The sequence below is a fragment of the Xenopus tropicalis genome, chromosome 2 (genome assembly GCF_000004195.4).
Source record: "Xenopus tropicalis strain Nigerian chromosome 2, UCB_Xtro_10.0, whole genome shotgun sequence".
NCBI lineage: Eukaryota > Metazoa > Chordata > Amphibia > Anura > Pipidae > Xenopus > Xenopus tropicalis.
The window spans coordinates 120,120,654-120,145,960 of record NC_030678.2 but is presented as its reverse complement, the minus strand read 5'-3'; the positions used below and the strand labels follow the sequence as shown (position 1 = coordinate 120,145,960).

The 25,307-nt window shown below is 37.2% G+C and overlaps 1 protein-coding gene across 1 annotated transcript in view; it reads left to right on the top strand.

Annotated features, from left to right (window-relative positions):
• Window positions 1-24,775, top strand: part of itgbl1 (integrin subunit beta like 1) — a 94,187-nt gene extending 69,412 nt beyond the window's left edge. Inside the window, exons 8-11 of the mRNA XM_002937085.4 lie at window positions 5,571-5,687; window positions 7,725-7,871; window positions 19,292-19,405; window positions 24,038-24,775. Coding sequence (XP_002937131.2) covers window positions 5,571-5,687; window positions 7,725-7,871; window positions 19,292-19,405; window positions 24,038-24,129 — 470 coding nt within the window. The 3' untranslated portion in view covers window positions 24,130-24,775. The remainder of the gene's footprint in view (window positions 1-5,570; window positions 5,688-7,724; window positions 7,872-19,291; window positions 19,406-24,037) is intronic.
• The last annotated feature ends 532 nt before the right edge of the window (window positions 24,776-25,307 follow it).

The following is a 25,307-nucleotide window of genomic DNA, read 5'->3' as shown; positions in this document are numbered from 1 at the left end:
GGGTCTGCTTCCTCTATAATGTAGAAACTATAGTACCTGGCTGCCTGCCCTGTTTGTGTCCCCTGCTGCTTTTCTACCTAAAAGCGTGCAGATGCAGAAGCTGGTGGGGACTGGGGGAAGCAAGCTGGGGGAAAGCACCTCTGCAGATTCTTTGGTGGGGGGTCCATGATGATATAGTAACACCACTGAATATAAGAATAATACTAATTACAGTTCTGTATTATACCTGGATGTATTCTGCACTGCAAAATTACATGTATGTATGTATATATAACAGGGGGTATATTAAAATAATAGAAAATACAAATTATAACAGTAAATACAAATAAATACAAGGTACAGTTGAAATAAGTTAAGAATCAATGAGACAGGAGGATGGAGGTCCCTGCCCCATAGAGCTTACATGCACCATTTAGTTTTCTAGCTTTTAGCAGATGTTTTAGGTACATTTCCAAGACCCAGAGCCATTTGCAAGCTGTGCTGCCAGCCTTCTGCCAGTTTTAGGGGTCTGTATTCAGTCTCTGTGTAATTATAAGAAATTGTGTTGACTTACATACAGAAGAATAGCAACTTAAGGGCAAATACAATCACGCTTGTGCATGTCAGACCTTCACAAGCCTGATAAGCATTTCATCAGATATGGAATATAATTGGTCCCCTTTTCCAAGTACTACAGTGCTTATTGCAATGTAATGAACTTCACAATGTATGGATTTTTTTCTTACTCTACAGTTGCTAAGGGGTCATGAATAGTCAACTAGATGAGTGAAGTGAATAAAACAGTTTCATTATTAAAAGTGCACTGCAGTTGCCATATTCCAGAAAATGAATCTTCAGATTAAACTTCTCTGTGAAATAAGGTATTAGAAATCACAGCAGTGTAGATCAAGTATAATGAACAAGTTCAGAGTTTCTATGGTTATCAAGTCATACAGAACAGGTGACTGGAAAATAAAAAAAACAGCATTGAATGTTATGCATGTTATGTCATCAGGTAAGTAACACTTTCCTTCTTTTATTATTATTAATATGTGAGAAATACACTTATGATGCAAGTATGGAATTCGTTATACAGAAACCAATTATCCTGAAAACTTTGAATCTCTTAGAGACTCTATTTTAATCAAATAATTCAAATTTGAACAATTTCCTTTTTCTTTGTAATAATAAAATTGTAGCTTGTGCTTTATTTAATATGGAATGTATTTGTGTATATGTACTGTATATTGCAGTATGATCCAGCAGCATTGGTCTTAAAATTGTGGTGAATAAAACATTTATTACAATAAAACTATACAATGCTGTCAAAATGGGCACGGTCGCAGCAAAAAAAGTTGCGCGCAACAAGAAAGTTGCACGACACTCACGTTTTGCTAATTTTTATGTAGTTTCTCGAAATGGGCTAAATGGTCACGTCAAAATGGGCACGGTTGGGGCAAAAAAAGTTGTGAATTTTGTGAATTTTTTGCCATTTTGCAAATATATTTGTTGTTTCGCTAATTTTGCATTGAAGCGAAAAGGGATTCACTCAATGCTGTTTAAGACTAAAACATGATGCAACTTTTCTACTGAGATCTACCATGGAGCATCTATACATAAGAAATAGTCCATGGGGCACATTTACTAACCCACGAATCCGAATTGGAAAAATTCTGATTGGAAAACGAACATTTTGCGACTTTTTCGTATTTTTTGCGTTTTTTTCGTCACCTTTACGACTTTTTGGAAATTGTCGTGACTTTTTCGTTACCAATACGATTTGCGTGAAAAAAGCGCGAGTTTTTCGTAGCCATTACGATTCGCTCGTATCTTGTCGCCACTTTTTCGTATTGAGCGCTCATAAGCGGCAGGCGAAACTTTCAGACTTAGCATGATTTTGGAAGCCTACCATAGGACTCAATGGCACCCTGCAGCTCCAACCTGGCCCAAGAAAAATCACCATACTAAAGCTTGAATGAATCCAAATCTTTCGTACACGGCACGAAAGCTGTGAAAAAGTTGCGACTTTTCGCGCAAGTAGTAACGCTACGAAAAAATCGCAACATTTTGCGCAACATTCGGAATGGCTACGAAAAAGTCGCGACAATTTTCCGAAAGATCGCCAAATAACGATCATTACGAAAAAAACGCAATTGGACGCATTCGGCCCGTTCGTGAGTAAGTAAATGTGCCCCCAATTCAATCATAAAATGATATGCTAGGTTTACAGAAATTCTTGGTTTACTATTAAGAATAAAAAAGAGCTTTGACTAGATTATTGATCCCCTAGACTTAATATTTGGTAGCCCAACACTTGGAAAGAATCATTGAAATCAGTTCTGTGTCTCTTTACTGGTACTTTGGGCATTCATCTTTTGTAAACTGCTCCAGTTCTTCCAGCTTTGAACAATGGCTTCTCTCAATTGTAATTTTCAGATCTCTTGACAAATGTTAAATTAAGATCTGGGCTCATTTTGGTGACTTTTTAGGGCAATTTTGAGGTGTGCTTAATCATTATGCTGCTGAAGGCCCATTATCTGCAAGAGAGACCCAGCCTTTTCAAACTGGGTTCAATACTGCTCTCTAAAATGCCTTGATAAATTCATAATTTCAGGAAGCCATGCTCAGACTCAAGGCAACCCTAAAAAAATCATCCAATGCCCATCATGTTCGACTGTAGGGATGGTGTTCTCTTCTTTGAAGGTTTCATTTTAGGGGGAAAACTGAGCTTATGTATACTAATGGGTAACGGAATCAATGACTGTGACCTTGACAAAGTAAGACAAATGAATGGGGCTAGAGCTGGTGAAATGAACCTATATCATAGATCAATGATTACTATGTCCTACCTATCTTAAAAGAACCATTATTACTGCAAACTTTGCACCTGTCCTCTGGCTATGTTTTACATTTAGCTTTTATTTATTTTATATTTTAACTGTATTTTGGGCCTATGTTTGATTAAGGGAGCTACATCCCTCATGTCATTCTTTTGGCTATTGATTCTGCCATTAACACTGGGACCGGTATATATGCAGAAGTATGTTGCTGTAGATTATTAAACACCACGTAAACAAGTAATTTAGTTAATCCCTTCTCTATTACTGTATATTGCTCATCTGGAAGCAAACAGGCCATGCCTCACAAATCTTTTCTCCACAAAGAATTCAAGATACAAAACAGCACCAGGATAATATGAGTGTCTACTCTCTCTTTCATCTCAGAGCCATGGTCTGTGATCAGCACATACAGAACAAGAATAGGCTTCTGACCTGCACTTGGCCCATCTAGCCTCAAACTCTTGTCATGCCTCTACTAATTATTAGTGCACTAGATTAGGTGAAATCATTGGCCAGTTATTACTGAGATTAGTTTTAAAAGCATATTTAATTTCTGCTCATTGTATGGGGGGTTATGGTCTTATAATCCATTCATTAGCAGACCACCCTTTTAGAAAATACTTTGGGACTATATTCCTTGAAGACCTGGGGTCTTAGTTTGGTCTGTCACCTATAGTTTTTCCTGTTTCAGTATTTTGGTTTTCTTTCATTAATTGTGCATATAGAAATCTGTACTCATTTTGACAATAACAAAGTCCAATATATTTTTGTAGCTTTACTTGAGAATAACGCTAAGAATGTGGACAGTTATTGATTCATTCATGCATTAAGTGAATTCCCCTTTGGTAAGAAGAGATGCAGTGGAGTTGACAATATGATCTACTTTTTATCTGAAGTAAGAAAAAGCAATGTCATGGCTGAATCCTTCAGGATATAAAATGTGCCACAAAAATACAGCTAGAGTTTTTCAGAACACAAACAGTTCTTGCGTTTGTTACTTTGATTGTTGAATGATTTGTGTGTGGGTTTTATAGAAGTTCATTGTTGAACATTAGCACTGTACAAAATGTTTAGAGGCTTCCTTTTGAAAACAGTTTTGTAACATCATAATAAGTAAATGTTCCTTGTCTATTGATTGTTGTACCTTCTGCAGAGTTTAAACTGTATTGTTCATGTATTAAAGTAGAGAAAAGGAGCCAAACACACTCATGAATGATGGCTTAAAAAGATTAACTTGCTTAAAAAGCAGATTATTAGCATTATTTGTGGCTGCTTTTGGCTTCTTTTTTCTACCTTGGTTGTTATGCTGAAATGGCTATAATCTGGGAGTATTGCACTGTAAGTGCATGGAGTGCAACCACAATCATTGTTTATGCATTATGTAATATAGTATTTACCTCTTTGTTTCAGCACCAATTGCTTTCAACTACAACTATGTGTGCCAGTACTGCCTTTAAAAGGGCTGTATACATATAAGTCCCTTCTTTATATAGCTTTAAGGAAAACATGATAACCCAATGTAAAAACAAATATCCACCTAAAAGAAACACAAAAGCAAATAAGATGACAAAAATGACAACCAGTCTGTGAGGTCAGAATGATATTGCTTGTTGACCCATGGGGCAGATGCATCAACCTTTCCATTTATATAGTAATGAATACTGCTGGGTGCACATCCCCATACCTTTTATAACCAGAACAATGCTAAACTTCAGTACCAAAAATACAGCCACATTTATATTTTGATTAAATCATGTGTGAAATATCCTGAAGTTTTGGTTATCCAAAGTCATCTGACACCTTGGAATCAATAGCCTTTCACACATACTGCTGCTGTTGAAAAAACTCATATATCTTTTTCTAAAAAAATATCCAGGCATTACAAGTTACAGTGCAAAGACCCTGGTCTGAAGGTCAGATTTTATTGATATGGCGCACATGAGTATATCTGAAAGATAGTGAGACAAAGCTTTGTCTACTCTATTTTAACTTAGTACCAGTATGTTATTGTACTATGCACTGGAAGCATAAATAGTTGGCGCATTGTTGCAGCCTTTTTTAACCAAATGGCTTAAATGTGTGAAGAAAGGCAGCATTCTTTTTCTTTTCAGGGAGTTTTTTGTTTGGAAAATACAGTGTTCTAAGCTTAGTATATGGTGACTGTCCTTTTTCATTGATGCCCATTATATATACCAGTGATCCCCAACCAGTGACTCGGGGGCAACATGTTGCTCCCCAACCCCTTGGATGTTGCTCTCAGTGCCACCAAACCAGGTAGTTATTTTTGAATTCCTGACTTGGTGGCAAGTTTTGGTTGAATAAAAACAAGATTTGCTACCAAATAAAGCCTCCTGTAAGCTGATAGTGTATAGAGGCTACCTAATAGCCAATCCTAGCCCTTATTTGGCACCTCCATGAACTTTTATGATGCTTGTGTTGCTCTCCAAGTTTTTTTACATTTGACTGTGGCTCACGAGTAAGAAAGGTTGGGGACCCCTGATATATACAGTATGCACATCTGCACATTGGATACTTAATTTGCTAATATTTGTGATGGAAAGAGAATTTGCAAAGTCAGAAGTCATAATAAAGACACTTGCCATGTACTGTACCTTAACCTAACTGAGTATTTCAGTTAAGGACAGGTATTAAAAAGTGCCTTAAACAATAACAGCATTTCCAGTAGTAGGTCAAATCTGTGTAAAGTATAAGTACCAAATGTGATGTGTTTTCATTTCTTCAATGTTGCAGGAAAATGTGAATGCGGCCAATGCACTTGTTTCCCTCCGGGAGATAGCAGAGTGTATGGAAAAAACTGTGAGTGTGATGATCGACAGTGTGAAGATCTAGAAGGCAAAATCTGTGGAGGTAAGTTAGTAATCAACTTTATTGTTTAATGCAACAGTAATAATCACAGTACTTATTATTGCACATTATAAACCATTGTTCTCATTTGCTGTATATATACTAACAAAGTTCCTCTGATAGTATAGTTCATAAACCACTGCAGGTAACTAATATCACTCAGCACATAAAGGGGTTGTTCACCTTTGAGTTAATATTTGCAATGATATATTTGCTATTGGTCTTCATTTTTTATTATTGTGGATTTTTAATTATTTCACTTTTTGTTCAGCAACACAGCAATTTCAGCAGGTATCTGGTTGCTATGGTCCTAATTACTGTAGCAACCAGGGAGTTGAATGAGAGGCTGGCATATATATATATAGGAGAGGACTTGAACAGAAAGAAAAGTAAAAAAGTAACAATAACAATACAATTTGTTTGAATCAAAAGAAGGCAAATAATAAAAAAACTATAAAACATAAACAATGAAGACCAATTAAAAAGTTGCTTAGAATTGGCCGTTCTATAACATACTAAAAGCTAACTCAAAGATGAAGTCCTAAAAATCCCCCAGCATTCTATTTTATATCTAAATGAATGGTTTCTAAATAACTAGGAGGTCAGAGAACTGCCTTGCTTTACCAATCAGTGACCAGGTTTGAGAGACAACAATCCATAAAAAAAACATTTGTATGAGCATAGGGCTCTTTGTTAGCATGTATATACAACATTGTAAAATTATACAGTATTTCCAGGTTTTCAAAATTGGTGAAATCAAATGTATTTTGACTTTGCTGTTACCTTTTGCATTATATCATGTTACTTTTCACCTTGCACTTTTTGTTGTTGCAGAAAGTAACAGTGACAATATAACCTTGAAAAAAGAGCAATTTAATATTATTATACTAATACATATCAAGGAGTTCAGGTCAATAAACAAAGGCTAGTATATTATAAGTGATCTTGCAGTTGTGTTTATAGTTTCTTTGAGGCAGAAAACAGTCAGCATAACCCACTGGATATCTTCACAGCAGTGCACTCTCCCCACCGGTCACTTGCCACTGGAACTCAACAGGAAGCCAATTTTGAACAGCACCGCACTTCTTATATATTTAAAATGCCTTTATTGCTGATTTTAAATGTTATAAGTCACTAAGAGAAAAATATGCACAAATAATAAAAGTTTGCATTTTGCAATGTAATATTCTTCATTGGACTGTTTTTGCATTGCAAATTCTAATTGCACACTTTTAGGGCAAGCTTGAAGGTGATGCAAACATAACATTTTCAGTAAGAAGTTTCATTACATACACTGCATAATGGCGCAAACTTTAAAATTTGCAATCTTTTTTTCCTCTGTTGGAAGTAGTTGCTAACAGTTTCCAGATTCGCAAAAAAAGCTACAGTATATGAAACCCACGCAAAGGAAATTCTGTCCGTGTAGAGGCATACATTTTTGCATTGAAAATATTTTTCCTATTACTGACTTTTAATACATTTCCTCACTAGCATCTAATTTTGGAGCATAAATTGAGACAACACTGATATATTTCATCTAGATACACTTGGAAGTTACTCAAAGGCTTCCTCCTCTTGTAAGAACAAAATTAAAATATTTTGCAGTACTAATTAATGCATATATACATTTGTTCCTTCTTTAGCCAGTCTTCAAAAGCAAGGATCAAGCAAGGTTGTATATGTTCTCTTGCTGATAGTTTTGGGTTATATCACCCTAACCTTTCTAGCAAAAGGTGACTTACAGTCAGTTGGTTGAAAGATAGGAATGGGATTAGGTGTATATGTTACCAGAATGTACAGCCAGGATGTATACACAGCAGGCTGTGCTTAAGTATAAAATAAGACCCAAAAGCAATATTAATATGTAGTTTTATTTGAACTTTGGTTCATACAGTATATGCATGACAAACCTGTTCCAAATGAAAGTCAGATGAAGTGTCACTAGATATTATATTTACAGACTGCTGTGTATTTTGTTTTTCATACTGCTAATCTAGAATTTAAGAGTGGTACATAAGTACCTTTTTGATTTGTTTTTAGAACATGGCACCTGTTCTTGCGGTCGATGCATTTGTGAAGCTGGGTGGTTTGGAAAGCTGTGCCAACATGAAAGAAAATGTAATATGACAGAGGAGGAAAGCAAGAGCCAGTGTGAATCAGCTGATGGCATATTGTGCTCTGGGAAAGGTAAGTAAGGATGAAAAATAACACAAACACTTCAGTAATTGTATTGCCAATCAAAAGTATTTCATGAAAGATAATCTCCCCAGGCTATTCCAAATCAGAATTTATTTTGTAAGTCTGCAGTCTGTGAGTCAGTACAACAATATGCTATCCTTATTCTTATGTAGAAAGAATACAGAATGTTTCTGAATGTCATCTTCATTAATTTTAACCTTGTCTTGGCTTAGAATGTATTTTCTGTTGCACATTACCAAACTAAATTGATAATGTCCATTTAAAAAAAAAAAACAAAAAAACAAGACTTTACCAAGGTTTATTAGTGTTTTCGGGACTTTTCTGACACTTTTTTTCGTTCATGCTTTTTCAGTTCAGATCTTTTGGAAATCATTTTTTTTTGTGGTTTTCAATCAAATATAAATCTAAATTAGTAATTTCCCCCCATAGTCATTAGCAACTGGACTCGCATGTGTGGTAAATACAATAATCTGAAATCTACTGGTAGTTCACAGTTGGGGGTCTCAGTACTATTATTACAAAAAAAACCTGCAAATACATGCCCCAGCAAGAAGTATTGTATTATAAATGGCTTCTCATCTTGAAAATATGTTGCCCATTTTTTTTTGTCTATGTATATTTTGTGATAAAAATTTACATTAGTGCTGCCTTTAGGGCATGATCACATGGAGTGTAGGCTCCACTGCTCTCATCCTGTGTTTTATCTGCCGGCTGAGAGAAGTGGATGCGCTCCCTTCTGCCTCTCCATATAGCTGTATTAGCAATCATAGCTTCCGTCTGTGTCTAGCTGTAAAGCCGAGTGAAGCGAAGACCAGCCAGAAAACATGAAGGCAGGTATTTTTGAGCCGATCTCCGCTTCTGCTCTCACTTCCGCTCTGCTCCATATAGCTTCACACTGACAGAAGCTGTGATTGTCAATACAGCTATACAGAGAGGCAGAAGAGAATGGATCCGCAGCAGCGGAGCTAACACTCCATGTGATCATGCCCTAAAAGCAGCACTAATGTGGATTTTTATAACAAAATATACATAAATAGAAAAAAAAACACAGTTTGTGCGGCCATGGCTTAAGCAACCTGTACAAATAAGCAAAGTTTACAATAAAAGCAGCTAAGGATCAGCTAGTGTTATCTTGCAGTAAACTTATGCACCAGAGGAGCCATTTTCTATATGTCACATGGACTGTTACTTTTGTACCTTTCATCATGCACTTTCCTTTTACAGTTAGCCCTGCATTTCCAGCTCTAGTTTCAGACCCCAAATGTAAAGAAATAAGTGTCAGATAATACTCATTATAACATTATCTAAGCACATGTTCTCAACACAGCTGAACTGGCAGTTGGTTTTGTGGTATTGATTAGGTTGGCAAAGAGAGTGTGGCACTAGAACAATAATCAAGGCTTTTCTTTCACAATCCCTTGCATGTCTAAATATAAATGCATGCACATAACAACTGCTATGCTAAATAAACTTTTTTACTGTGTATATGTTTTAAACCCATTGATGTTAGCCTCTCTTTTGAGGATGAATTTGTTATTCTAGAATTTACTTATTTTGTAGTTTGTGCTTATTTTGTACCTTTTGGTAAAATCTATAATATTGACTGGCACTCAATAAGACATGGCAATACAGATAAGCAAAACATTTTTCAAAATTGTCCTGTTAATTAGGCATAACTAAAGGAAATGTAAACAGAATACAAATGACAACTAAGCATTTTTGACCTTAAGGCTGTTTACCAAAATAGAAATGAAATCTGAAATGAAAAGAATAACCTTGATAACTGGTACTGCCCATAAAGCCCAGAATGGGTAAGTACAATAAACATGTCTCAATAACAGATGGCCATATAGCAATAAAACATATTTGACTGCCTTTAGACTTATCTAATCTTACCCCTGAGTATCTTCAAAAAAATCTGCAAAGAAAATGCAAGCATTTATTAATAGGTCAATACTGTTACAAAAAACATTTAAGGCTCCACGTATCGTTCAACCCTTCTGGTACCTGTGAGTTTATTTTTTTTATCCAAAAGGCTTCTCTCTGGAGTAATAGTCTGATTATATTTCCACCCCACAGTGGTAGTTCCACTTTCTCAAGCACCATTCGTGTGAGTTGCATAGCATTATGTCCCTTTTTTAAAAAAATGCCTTGACACTGCAGTGTCCATAGTAGTTTTAGGTTTAAAATTCCTGATGTTGCCCTTATGTTCCTTAATCCTTTCTTTCACCTTTCCTTTTGTCTGACCAACATACAGTATGCTTTACTGCAAGGGCATTTAATTAAATAAATTACATACATAGTTTCGCAAGTAGCAAAAACTAGCAAATTAATGGCAAAACCTTGTGAAAGATGGTTAACAGTATCTCCTTTCATAATAGAGGAGCAGCATGCACAACTCAGACATGCAAATGTATTGTTTTACTTACTTCCCAATATTTTTTGGCAACTCGCGGGGCAACTTCGGCAATTTCCCGAAATCGTGCCGCCGCATGTGCCATCCCACCGGCGACTTACATTTTTGCCGGTGGGATGGCAGGTGATGGCAACTCGGGGAGATTAGTCGCCCGCGAACAGGGAGTTTTGTCGCGGGCGACTAATCTCCCCATGTGCCAGAGCCCTAATTGTGAGGCTGAGATTGTAATCCCTTTTTAAATATTGGAATTACATCATCCTTCCGTTAGTCCATAATGGCATACCAGATAAACATGAGATAAACATGAGATAGTGTTTGCTACAGTCTGCTAGAGGTGACATTCCACCACACTTTTAATTGTATGGGACATTTAGGGCATATTTATCAAAGGGCGAAAGTGACACTTCATGATTTGATAAATATGCTTATAAAATTCCATGCAAGTGAATAGATATTACTCTGGTGTGCACTATTTCATCCTGTGATAAATATACATCATAAACGGGTTTAACCCTTTTACTGCCAGCCATTTTGGTCAAAGCGGAACTTGTATTGCCAGACAGTTTTTGAACATTTTGCACTGTTTCACTTTAGGGGCCTTTCCTCGGGGGGACTTTTAGTTTACCAAGGAAAACAATATATCGTTTTTTTCAGAACAACCTAAGCTTTCAAAATATGATAGAATTTTTGTGTAATTCCAATTCTGTAATAAGATATAGGCTTCTAAATGTCTAAAAATGCAAAAAAAATCAAATTTTCCATAATATAATCACACATACTAGAAACAAAAATTATTTTATGCACGAATATACAACTGATTTGGAAAGTCCCATGTCTCCTGAACGTGCCAATACCAAATATATATAGTTTTATGGAGATTTCTCACTTGTATAGGTCAAAAACTCCCAGCAGTACAATACCAAATTCCCAAAGCACTGCTCCAAAAAAACTGCATACTTTGGATTTCAAGGCCAAAATTCCACTAACAGAAGGTTTATCCCAGAAAATTGTACATTTTTGGAAAGAACAGATTCTGGGGAATACAGAATAGGCACAACTGTGTGTCTACTCACTCAAACTCACTCAAACTATCAAGTCGCAATGCTTTCCTAAAGTTATTGGTTTTTACCAAATTTGTGATTTTTTTTAAAAATCGCTTCAAAGCTTCCAGTCTATAGTATCTTATCTCCTACAGGTCATAAAGTAACCGAATAAAACACCCTAAATATGAATGCCTGGGGTCCACTGAACAGTTTGATGCCCAATATGTATAGGTTTACCTAAGTATGTGGCATGTAGGGGCTCCAATGTGAACATACCCCCATATATACTGTCATTTCTGTCATTTCAGCTCCTGCAAAATCAACACATTTACATCATTATATGTGGGATAAAGTTACAAAAAAGTACGCTTACCCCAGAAAGTCATATATTTTTGAAAAGTACACATTCCCCCGAATCGAAAATGGGTACCCATGTCTTTCTACTCCAAAGTACCAAGCCGCACAGCTTTTCTAAAGTTAGCATTTTTTATGACATTTCCAAAAATCCCCTCAAAGCTTCCACTTTGCAGCATCTTATCTCCCACATAGCATTAGGTACCAAGATAAAACACCCTGAATTTGAACACCAGGGGTCCACTGAACAGTTTGATGCCCAATATGTATAGGTTTACCTAAGTATGTGGCATGTAGGGGCCCCAATGTGAACATACCCCCATATATACTGTCATTTGTGTCATTTCAGCTCCTGCAAAATCAACACATTTACATCATTATATGTGGGATAAAGCTACAAAAAAGTACGCTCACCCCAGAAAGTCATATATTTTTGGAAAGTACACATTCCCCCGAATCTAAAATGGGTACCCATGTCTTTCTACTCCAAAGTACCAAGCCGCACAGCTTTTCTAAAATTAGCAATTTTGATGACATTTCCAAAAATCCCCTCAAAGCTTCCATTTTGAAGCATGTTATCTCCCACATAGCATTAGGTACCAAGATAAAACACCCTGAATTTGAACGCCAGGGGTCCACTGAACAGTTTGATGCCCAATATGTATAGGTTTACCTAAGTATGTGGCATGTAGGGGCCCCAATGTGAACATACCCCCATATATACTGTCATTTCTGTCATTTCAGCTCCTGCAAAATCAACACATTTACATCATTATATGTGGGATAAAGCTACAAAAAAGTACGCTCACCCCAGAAAGTCATATATTTTTGGAAAGTACACATTCCCCCGAATCTAAAATGGGTACCCATGTCTTTCTACTCCAAAGTACCAAGCCGCACAGCTTTTCTAAATTAGCAATTTTGATGACATTTCCAAAAATCCTCTCAAAGCTTCCACTTTGCAGCATCTTATCTCCCACATAGTGTTAGGTACCAAGATAAAACACCCTAAATTTGAACGCCAGGGATCCACTGAACAGTTTGATGCCCAATATGTATAGGTTTACCTAAGTATGTGGCATGTAGGGGCCCCAATGGGAACATACCCCCATATGATCTATCATTTCAGCTCCTGCAAAATCAACACATTTTCATCCTTTATGTGGGATAAAGCTACAAAAAAAGTACATTCACCCAAGAAAGCCATATATTTGTGGAAAGTACACATCCCCCCGAATCTATAATGGGTAATCATTTCTTCTTGCTTCAAAGTACCAAGCTGTAAAGCTTTCCTAAGTTTGCAGATTTATATGACATTTCGAAAATCGCATAAAAATGTTGCAATTTGCCGCATTTATCTCTCACAATTTCTTGATAAAGATCAGATAAAGACAAATCACCCCAAATAGGAACACCAGAGGCCTACTGAACAGTTTGATGCCCAATATGCATAGATATACCAAAGTCTGCGGTATGTACTGAACCCAAAATGAAAATAGCGCATAAGGATTTCTCGCCTGCCAGCTCAGCTTTTGCACACAGAGCCCCCTGTCAGTGTATTATGTGCAGTAACCCCCCCTAACTAGTGACCCCCAGAAAACCATATATTTTTGGAAAGTACACATTCTGATGAATTCAAAATAGGCAAAGTTATTTTTGTACACCAAAGTTACACCTGGCAAAGCTACGCTAAAAACAGATCAGGAACACTTATAGAGGGATAAAATGTGATAAAACCACAAAAATTGTGCAAATCAGTGAAACAAAAAAATAAGTTACATGACAGTGTAATTAGTGGCCAGAATATCTGATCCAATAGTCACGCTGTCAAAATAAACAGTTTTTAGGTAAAAGAAAATAAAAACAAAGTGGTAAAATGAAAAAAAAACAAACAAAAAAGCAAAACAAAAAAAAACCCAAAGTGTTTGTGTATACATGTGTATACATGTGTGTACATGTGTAAAAGTTGTGTGATAGTGTGTAAGTGTGTATATGAGTGTAAATAAGTGTATAAAAGTGTGAAAAATGAAAAAAAAAAAACAAAAAAAAAAAAAGCTAAAATGTGTGCTGTAAGTGTGCGTAAATGTATGTAAGTGTGTATAAATGTATGTAAATGTGTGTCTAAGTGTGTAAATGGTGTGTAAATGCAAGAAAAAAAAAGTCCTTACCTGTCCTGAAGACCCGATCGCTCCTTGCTCAGTTGGGCCGGCGCTGGGGGGGAAGGAGGAAGCAGGAAGCAGCAGACACGATGCGATCGCGTCTGCTGCTTCCTGGAGGGTCCTGCGACCCGATCGATCGCAGGACCCTCATGACAACCCCCCTGGCACATTGCCCAGGGGGGCTGTCATTGTTAGAAGCTCTCTGCAGCGGCGGCACGTGCCGCCGCTGCAGAGAGCAGCGCTTAAACCCCAACGACGTATGAGACACGTCGTTGGCGTTTAAGCCCTTTTACTGCCAGCACGTATGAGATACGTGCTTGGCAGTAAAAGAGTTAATATCAGAACTTTGTACTAAATTCTGGTACATATTTGATATGCATTATTATTCTAAGACTCAAACAGCAAATAGCAATGAGTATAAGTGGGTTTACTGAAGAAACCACTTGGCAAAGAGGTGTAAGGTTTTCAAGGTTACTCAACAAGTCCAGTTGGTTTAGACTTACCACTACCAGAGGATTTAAATAATGACCTGGTTGAATAAACATAAACAAATTTAAAACTAAAGTGAAGTTTTCTGAGTAGTATTGTTGCTTAAATATAAGTATAAAGCTCTAGGATCATTAGGTAAGTAAATATATGCAGATATATAGCTCAGGGGGCATATTCTCGCATTTACCCATATTGAAGCTAGTTTACATACAGGTTGACACAAAATGTCATGGTGGAGTGGTGGATACAAGGATCTTGGGTGGTGAGCCATGTTTAAACACTGTGTAACATGCCAGTTATAGTACTCTGTTTGAAAAAGAATCCTATTTGGGAGTACAGTCACTGTGAGACTTGCCTTTTATATTTTGAATAGGTATTGGCCTTTTTTGGTATTATGATTGTTGATGTGAAATTATTTAATAATTACTATAACAATAAGATTTCAACATCTAAAACCCTCCCCCCTAAAGAACATTAATATGAATAATTACAAAAAAGTACAGCTGTGAAAACCACAGAGACGATTATTTTAAATCTATGCTTTATTATAGATGATGATTTAAGACAAGCAGTTCTATTTGATGACATTGTACTAAAGAGGATAAAAGTTTTAGAAGGTCTTTGAAACTATTATTCCAATTCAAACGCAATTTCACATTTGCACTAGAAATAGACTTGTGTGTGACTAAGGCAAATGGAAAAGCGAGGGACTGTAAGTTCAAAGAAACAAAGAGTGATGCCAAGGGATAAGTTTATATTTAGCTTACTTGACAGTGGCTGGAGGAAAGACACTCGTGAGAAGATAATTTAATCTGAAACAAAGCAATGAACATTTGCAAAGCAGCAGAAGCTACCAAGGAACGAACATACATGATGACACATGGTTCAAGTAAAAGCATAAAACCAAAAGCAGAGGATATTTAAAGAAAGATTCACAGTGACTCATAATTTAAAGCCAGTAAACACAATACAAATATAGACAAAAGGAAATAGGATGCAGAATAATTCCTGGCTGTGTTGCCTGGTGCAAGCTCGCACATTCTATTTAAAGGAAAATAAAAACTCTAGTCCAAATGCTATGTTCATACATAGAGCTGCTGTACAAGATATCTCCCCTTATTAACTCCTCTGCTTTAGTTGTCTGCTTATTTTGTCACCGTCTTCCTGATTACTTCATGGGCATACGTTGAGTAGGACTTGCAGGCCAGGCAGAGCAATGTTCAGACACCTCTCTTCTGGATACAGAGAGGAGGTTTATTTTGATCTACATTTATTTGTACATTTAAAAGGGTATGAATAGGACATATTCAGTGCCCCCAGCTATTGGCAGGTAACGGCATTTAGAATTGTGGAATAAAAATAAAGGGGAACTCCACCCAAATACAGCTTTTTGAAAAGTAAATTTCATTTCAAATCACTTTACAACATACATCAAAATATGCAACCTTTTTATGATTTTGAATGTAATAATATGGCTTGGAACTGTTACCTAAGCCTGGTACCCTGATCTCCTGCTAATCTGGCTGACTATTTTGAGACTCAGGACGGATGTAACAGTAGTTGACAGTCCTCTGCCTGCCTTCTGTCTGCATCCTCCAAATCCCACAATTCCCTGCACACGTGATGTCAATAAGGAAGGAAACATCACAGTGCAATGCATTGTGAATTCTATAGTTCCTGCATGCTGTTGAGAAGTGTTTTATTCCATCCTCCCCTGTCGGGATTTTTTTTGTTATACAGAAAAGCACTGTTTTGCAGCTGGATTCCAGCTTATAAAAGTGGTATTTATTTATTTATAAATTTTGAAGTAACACATTACAGTGATAGGTATATTAGATGTTTCTGTGTTGTTTCTATTTTTGCTGATGATACTAAATTGTGCAAAACTATAAGTTCCATGCAGGATGCTGCCGCTTTGCAGAGTGATTTGACAAAATTGGAAAACTGGGCAGCAAACTGGAAAATGAGGTTCAGTGTTGACAAGTGCAAAGTTATGCACTTTGGTAGAAATAATATAAACGCAAACTATCTACTGAATGGTAGTGTGTTGGGGGTTTCCTTAATGGAGAAGGATCTAGGGGTTTTTGTAGATACCAAGTTGTCTAATTCAAGGCAGTGTCATTCTGTGGCTACTAAAGCAAATAAAGTGCTGTCTTGTATAAAAAAGGGCATTGACTCAAGGGATGAGAACATAATTTTGCCTCTTTATAGGTCCCTGGTAAGGCCTCACCTTGAGTATGCAGTGCAGTTTTGGGCTCCAGTCCTTAAGAAGGATATTAATGAGCTGGAGAGAGTGCAGAGACGTGCAACTAAACTGGTAAAGGGGATGGAAGATTTAAACTATGAGGTTAGACTGTCACAGTTGGGGTTGTTTTCTCTGGAAAAGAGGCGCTTGCGAGGGGACATGATTACTCTGTACAAGTACATTAGAGGGGGTTATAGGCAGACAGGGGGTGTTCTTTTTTCCCATAAAAACGATCAACCCACCAGAGGTCACCCCTTTAGATTAGAGGAACGGAGCTTCCATTTGAAGCAGCGTAGGTGGTTTTTCACGGTGAGGGCAGTGAGGCTGTGGAATGCCCTTCCTAGTGATGTGGTAATGGCAGACTCTGTTAATGCCTTTAAGAGGGGCCTGGATGAGTTCTTGAACAATCAGAATATCCAAGGCTATTGTGATACTAATATCTACAGTTAGTATTAGTGGTTGTATATATATAGTTTATGTATGTGAGTGTATAGATTGGTAGGTGTGGGTTGTGTGTGCTGGGTTTACTTGGATGGGTTGAATTTGAGGGACTCTGGGTTTTTTTCAACCCCATGTAACTATGTAACTATGTGTGGGGCTCTTTAACAAATTGTGGTTTGGAAGCTTCCCTTTAATACTGTATGCAAAAAGGTGGAAGCCAGCTAATGAAGGTTTCCTTTTTAATAGACCCAATTCTAGTAATATAACTACTGATGCATGGGTCAAAGAAATGAAAAAGAGACTTGAACATGTACATGTAAAAACAAAAGTCCAGGATGACAAACAAGCTTAGCTCTGTGATTGCCAAACTTCTCAACTTAATTTTTCAGGATTTATTCATGTCTGGCATGGTGCTGCGAGACTGGTGAATGGTGAAAAGAGATCCCTTTCTTAGCCTGAAAACTATAGGCCTGTTAATCTGACATCAAAGGTAGCAAAGCTTTTGGAAGGGGTAATAAGGCACTTGAATACATTGCAAATCACAATACTGTGAGTTTGTGCCAGCATGGCTTTATGTGTAACAGATCTTGTCAGACTAATTTAATTGCCTTTTATGAGGAGGTGAGCAGGAACCCCAACTCTGGGATGTCAGTGGATGTCATCTACTTGGAATTAGCTAAAGAAATTGATACAGTACCGCACAAAAAGTTAATGATAACATTGAGGGATATTGGCCATAATATTTTTACTTAGATTGCTTAAGGATAGATTACAGAAAGTGGTGGTAAATGGAACATTTTCTAATTGGGCCAGTGTTGTTAGTGGAGTACCGCAGGGGTCAGTCCTTGGGCCTTTGCTTTTTAACTTGTTTATTAATGACCTGGAGGTGGGCATACAAAATAATGTTTCTGTTTTTGCTGATGATACTAAATTGTGCAAAACTATAAGTTCCAAGGATGCAGGATGAGGTTTAATGTTGAAAACTGCAGAGCTATGCACTTTGGTAGAAATAAAATAAACTCAAGCATAATATACAAGGCTGTTGTGATACTAAAATCTACAATTAGTATTGATATTGGTATATATAGTATTTGAGTGTATAGATAGGTCGGTATGTGTCTAAGTGGGTGTGTTGGGGTTTGCTTGGAAGGGTTGTACTTGATGGACTTTGGTATTTTTTCAACCCAACTTAACTATGTAACTTTGACATTTTCATGTTATATATACATGTGTTTATGTATGTGTGTATATATATATACAAAGGTATATATATATATCTATATGTATGTAAAATATATTTACTTGCACTATAGTTTACCCTGTTTATGCAATTTATGTGTTTGTGTAGGTGGTCTGCAGTAGATACACCTCTACAGGCCGAAAAAATACTTGTTACTTGCTAGTGTCCCATACAACTGCTCACCACACAGACACTGATACACTGCTACTGTCTTGTTCGTTCTTCCCATTAGTTTCAGGACTGCACTCTATATTGTCAGTTTGGAGTTTTGTCTCATTAAACCAATAACCTTTGTTAATATAAAATGTTCTACCTTTGTCTAAAAACAGTATGTAATAATGTCATTTTGTTAGTTATTGACAGTTATTGATAGCAAGAGATTAAAAAAACTTAGCTGAGGCCAAGTAAAGGGATGTGTTTACTTTAATAACTGTATAAATACATCAAATCTAAATCCCTAATGGAATAAACATTAAAATTTTAAACTATAAATAACTGTATAAAATTTGAACTGAGTATTTAAAGGGAAACAATTTACCTGATACATTACAGGTCTCTATCCCATGAAACAATTCATATTTTAAACACTCTTTCATACAAATATAATGGCTGACTTACAACCAGTAACATATACTTTGTGTTTTACAGAAGATTCCATGAAATCAGTAAAGTTAAGCAATATTGGATTCTATGGCAACTTGGGTAAATTAGGGAATCTTTAAAATGTAATATGTCACAACTGTACAGAGTGTGCATTAATAAAGTAATCTCTATCAAATAATTGTATATATATATATATATATATATATATATATATATATATATATATATATATTATATTATAATATTATATATATAATATGCCCTGTTTTTTTAAGCTGCCAGTTGAAAGCCAGGCGCACAGAAAAGAATGGTGTTAAAAATACATTTAAGGAAAATAGATGTTATCGGTTTTGGCAGACAACATCTCTTGATTCTCAAACCTACTGTTGCTGCAAGTAATGAGCCTTTCTGTTTCTAGGTTCCTGCCACTGTGGAAAGTGCATCTGTTCGCCACAGGAGTGGTATGTTTCTGGGGAATTCTGTGAATGTGATGACAGAGACTGTGACAAACATGATGGCCTTATTTGCACAGGTAAACAGAACATCAAATTCACTGAAAATTCAGTTCTGCTAAGGAAAAGGCTTGTTCCATGCATTGCTTTGAAGGGCGTTTGGAATTGTTTGGTATGATTTGTTTGCCAATAAAGCATAGGTATTAGCTTCCTTTTCTGATTTTTTTTCTTCTGTCCAGTCATGTTATACCTTTGCTCAATTATGAACCTGATTTTTTTTCAAATTTTAGTATCATGTCCAAAGACTAAAGCAGGGCCAAAACTAGGGGTAGGCAGAAGAGTCACCTGCCTAGGGCGCAGTGGTGGTGGGAAGGGCGCTAGGCAGGTACCTCTCCTTCCTACCACTACTCTGCACTGTCTTGCCATCTGCTGCTGCTTAACACAGTATGCACCGTTTGAGGAGGCAAGGTGGCCAGCTGGGTTGCCTAGGGCACCTGGTCGGCTTAGCCCTCCCCTGGTCTAAAGTGTTCCAGGTCTAAGCCTTTGGCTTATTTAGGACAAAGTGAAAACTTGAAAAAAGCAGACCCAAGTGCCATTTTTGACACTTTTAAACTTGCCCCATCAGGATGGTCATTTCCACCCATAAGTGAAACTCTGTGCTGGCAAAATGGAATGAAAAGAGTTGCACCCCTATATATGCAGAGCCTTCCAGAACTGCATGCTGTATTGCTAACCATGAGCAGGATGTGGGCATATCCCTTTCTTGCCCTAGCTCCCTTCACACTGGGTCCCTTACTGGCAAGGTACCACTGGGGTGCTAACCACACATTCGTCCATTTTTGTGTAGCCTTTAGCAACCTAAATATATAGCTTACCATGTCACCTCTCAGGGGTAGCAGACCTTAGTCTCTCTGGCATCATCCACTTTCATCTTCTTTTATTGCCAAAGAGAATGAAGCACACCACTCTCCTCTTTATATAGGCTATAAAAGGCAATCCCATTCTCTCCTGAGTGACACAGAGCTACAAAATGTTGCCTGCCAACTACACCATCACCTACTGACTGAAGCAACAATAACAATATAAAAATACTATATTAAACCCTTACAAAGGGACGTGCAATGCACAGGACTCCTATGTGCATGTTAGGGCTGCCTGAGCCTGTGTCTGCATATGAGCCCTATGGGGCACAATTTTGCACACATAGGAGCACTTGCATACATTACATTTACCGCCAGGTTTACACTGGGATTAGTCTTTGGTAGCAATACTATAGAAATATCATAGAAAAAGGTCAACATATTCACATATTTTCAGTTAATCAGTTGATTATTGATTTATTTATTGTGGTATGTATTGAAAAAGGTTTTATTCCAAACAGTTATAGTATAAAGCAACTTTTCCAGCTGAATCAAAAAGGGTTGGCTACTTTTAGGTGTGTTGGCAAAGATACTCAAAAAAGATCAGAACGGACAGAAGGTGGCACCTGTGTTTCTCTACATTTTCATATCAGGTTATCAAACAGGGGCACCTTTCTATGTAATAGACTGTGCAGGGAGGGAGAGGTGAGGGGACCAATCGAGGGCAGTTAAGGGGGCACTTTTTTCAATGGCTTTTTAAAGGATCACATTCAAAATTATGTTCTAGAGAATGGCATGAGCAGTAATCAGCATTATGTATAAGCATGGCTTTATGAACCACAGGTCATGTGAGACAAACTGAATTGCTTTTTATGATGAGGTTAGTAAGAAGCTGGACAGTGGGGATGCAGTAGATGTGATTTATTTGGAAGTGTTTCTTACGGTGCCCCACAAACGACTGCTTTCTAAACTAAAGTCTATTGGTCTTAGTAATGTTGTTTGTACATTGATAGGAAACTGGCTACAGAATTGGGTACAAAGGGTGACTGTTAATGGTACATTCTCTACTTGGAATAAGGTTCTCAGTGAGGTCCCTCAGGGTTCAGTACTGGGTCCACTTTTATTTAACCTGTTCATTAAGGGTATTACAGTGGTGTGAAAAACTATTTGCCCCCTTTCTGATTTCTTATTCTTTTGCATGTTTGTCACACTTAAATGTTTCTGCTCATCAAAAACCGTTAACTATTAGTCAAAGATAACATAATTGAACACAAAATGCAGTTTTTAAATGAAGGTTTACGTTATTAAGGGAGAAAAAAAACTCCAAATCTACATGGCCCTGTGTGAAAAAGTGATTGCCCCCCTTGTTAAAAAATAACTTAACTGTGGTTTATCAATTTCAATTTTCAATTTCAATATCAATTTCTGTAGTCACCCCCAGGCCTGATTACTGCCACACCTGTTTCAATCAAGAAATCACTTAAATAGGAGCTACCTGACACAGAGAAGTAGACCAAAAGCACCTCAAAAGCTAGACATCATGCCAAGATCCAAAGAAATTCAGGAACAAATGAGAACAAAAGTAATTGAGATCTATCAGTCTGGTAAAGGTTATAAAGCCATTTCTAAAGCTTTGGGACTCCAGCGAACCACAGTGAGAGCCATTATCCACAAATGGCAAAAACATGGAACAGTGGTGAACCTTCCCAGGAGTGGCCGGCCGACCAAAATTACCCCAAGAGCGCAGAGACAACTCATCCGAGAGGCCACAAAAGACCCCAGGACAACATCTAAAGAACTGCAGGCCTCACTTGCCTCAATTAAGGTCAGTGTTCACGACTCCACCATAAGAAAGAGACTGGGCAAAAACGGCCTGCATGGCAGATTTCCAAGGCGCAAACCACTTTTAAGCAAAAAGAACATTAAGGCTCGTCTCAATTTTGCTAAAAAACATCTCAATGATTGCCAAGACTTTTGGGAAAATACCTTGTGGACCGACGAGACAAAAGTTGAACTTTTTGGAAGGTGCGTGTCCCGTTACATCTGGCGTAAAAGTAACACAGCATTTCAGAAAAAGAACATCATACCAACAGTAAAATATGGTGGTGGTAGTGTGATTGTCTGGGGTTGTTTTGTTGCTTCAGGACCTGGAAGGCTTGCTGTGATAGATGGAACCATGAATTCTACTGTCTACCAAAAAATCCTGAAGGAGAATGTCCGGCCATCTGTTCGTCAACTCAAGCTGAAGCAATCTTGGGTGCTGCAGCAGGACAATGACCCAAAACACACCAGCAGATCCACCTCTGAATGGCTGAAGAAAAACAAAATGAAGACTTTGGAGTGGCCTAGTCAAAGTCCTGACCTGAATCCTATTGAGATGTTGTGGCATGACCTTAAAAAGGCGGTTCATGCTAGAAAACCCTCAAATAAAGCTGAATTACAACAATTCTGCAAAGATGAGTGGGCCAAAATTCCTCCAGAGCGCTGTAAAAGACTCGTTGCAAGTTATCGCAAACGCTTGATTGCAGTTATTGCTGCTAAGGGTGGCCCAACCAGTTATTAGGTTCAGGGGGCAATTACTTTTTCACACAGGGCCATGTAGGTTTGGATTTTTTTTCTCCCTAAATAATAAAAACCCTCATTTAAAAACTGCATTTTGTGTTTACTTGTGTTATCTTTGACTAATAGTTAAATGTGTTTGATGATCAGAAACATTTTGTGTGACAAACATGCAAAAGAATAAGAAATCAGGAAGGGGGCAAATAGTTTTTCACACCACTGTATAAGTAATGTATCAGTGTTTGCAGATGACATAACTCTGCGTCCCAATTAATTCCATCCACAATGTGGTATCCTTGCAGCAGGATCTTGACAAACTGGCAATCTGGGTGGCTAAGTGGCAGATGAGATTTAATGTGGATAAATGTAAGGTCATGCACCTGGGATGTAAATATATGCAAGCCACTTATACCCTTAATGGGTAAAGCATTAGTAAAATCCTTGTAAACATGTAGTAATGTAGATTAAGAAAACGTTATACCTTATTACAGTACCCTTAAACTTTACTTATACAGATTCAGCTGTACATAATATCACATTATCAGAGTGTGTGGCTTTGTGTTGCAGTCCCTAAGTATGCTTTATTTGTAACAAGGTATGCTTCCCATTAGTATATGAAGGATACTGCTGTCTTGGGTAATGTTCTGTCTGGAAGAAAAAGGATTTCGCTTACTCACCTTACATAACAAACCTTTATGTTTATACCCTGTCATGCAACATAATTATTTGCACTTGTTGTATCTTGCTGTCTCTCACAAAATCTAGGTGGGGTGACTTATTTTTCTGGGACTGTGGCTTTTTTAAGGACTCATTTTCTGAAAGCTTTAAAAAATAAATACCAATAAATGTCAGTAGGTACCTTCTGTAAAGGTCAGGCTTTCATTATACATCTCCTATGCGCACTCTTATCTGTCTGTTTCCTATCATGTCTGATATTTCAAAAAGTGATAGTTACTGCTATTAAAAGAGTTAAATGTAGTCCTCAGGTGCTCTGGGCGCAGATGAGCACAACTGCATCCATCCACCCCACTATAATACATGTGACTAGAAAGACAGCATGATTACAGAGTGCAGCACTTCACTAAAAGCACAGCTGAAAAGATGCCATTAGTTGGTTGAAAGTCTATATTTCCACTCCACGCTAAATCAAATGCAAAGTGCTCCACATATAAAAAGCTGAACATTTGCAGGGGCCAGTTAGAGTTTTGATTATGACCTGCTACTTTTTTAATAGGGTATCCGAAGGAGTACATTTTGATTGTGATAATTAAACCCCTATTCAATTTGTTACAGGCAACGGAATATGTAACTGTGGAAACTGTGAATGCTGGGAAGGATGGAACGGAAATGCCTGTGAGATATGGCTTGGAAGCGAATATCCATAACTGCAGCAAGAATAACAACAACATGTGCAAAGGCAAATGAAAAAAAACTATGTTAAAAGACATGGCTGTTTTCTCTTATTTTTTTCAATAGCCTGTTAGAAAGTATAACACAAGCTGAATATATTCACCATCACTAGGGCTGCTCAAACTGACTAACATAGCCCTGTTTGATTTACATTAATATTGTTTTTTTTTTCTTGAATGAACAGAAGTCTGATTAACCATGAAATGTTTGCATCTGTGCAGGCTGTGATAGGCATGAGAAAAGAAAATATTTTTTTTTGTGCATAATTTACATGGTTGTCAGGATATCACATCATCAGACCTTTCTACAAGATGCAGAGATTAATAGCATAAACTTGGCACAAATGGCAAAAACACACACATTTAAAAATAGAGGAACTGAATAATAATTGTAATTAGTAATTACAGGAATGGGTCGGGAACCCAAACATGTTGACCCATTTTCCATGCCACACGGTGCAGCAAACTGGTAATATCTGTGGATTAGAGTGTTGTTTTGTGGAATAGAATTCTCAGACCTTTTTCTAGAACTTGTAGAGTATACCTGCTCTCTATAACGGTAAGAAAAACAATGATTATATAGAGTATTTTAATATCTGAATAAATATTATCAGAAGTCTTTCTTGTATGTGCGCTGATTCAATGACTCCAGCTGTTGTGGAACTAATATTCTTAGCCCGCACCCCCAACAAGCACACTGCTGAAACAGCTGTAATAGCAAACATTGCCTATCCTTGGGCTAAACCATATGGCTAAGGATGCCCACCAATAAAAATAGCTTATTATACACGATTCTAGGAATAGCATAGTATGTCCTTCAGATGTACTCCACTGCACCAGTTCTTAATTGAAGCTTGAGAGGTTTCATGGAAAATATTTTGGATCATGGTAAAGGAAAACAAATTGCAATAATTAAAAACAACAAATGTGCTATTTGTAATGTTGTTTATTAGACCAGTATTACTATGGTATTAATGCCTGTTTATTGGTTACTCCTCATAGAGGAACGTGAGGAACGTGGGGGATCTGCTGAGTAATGTAAAAGCATCAGGAACTACTTTTATTGCAAAATTATAAAGCTCATGCAAAGACAGCGTTATGATATATTTAAAAAAAAAACATTTAATTTCAGGTGTCAGAATCTCTTTAAAGGC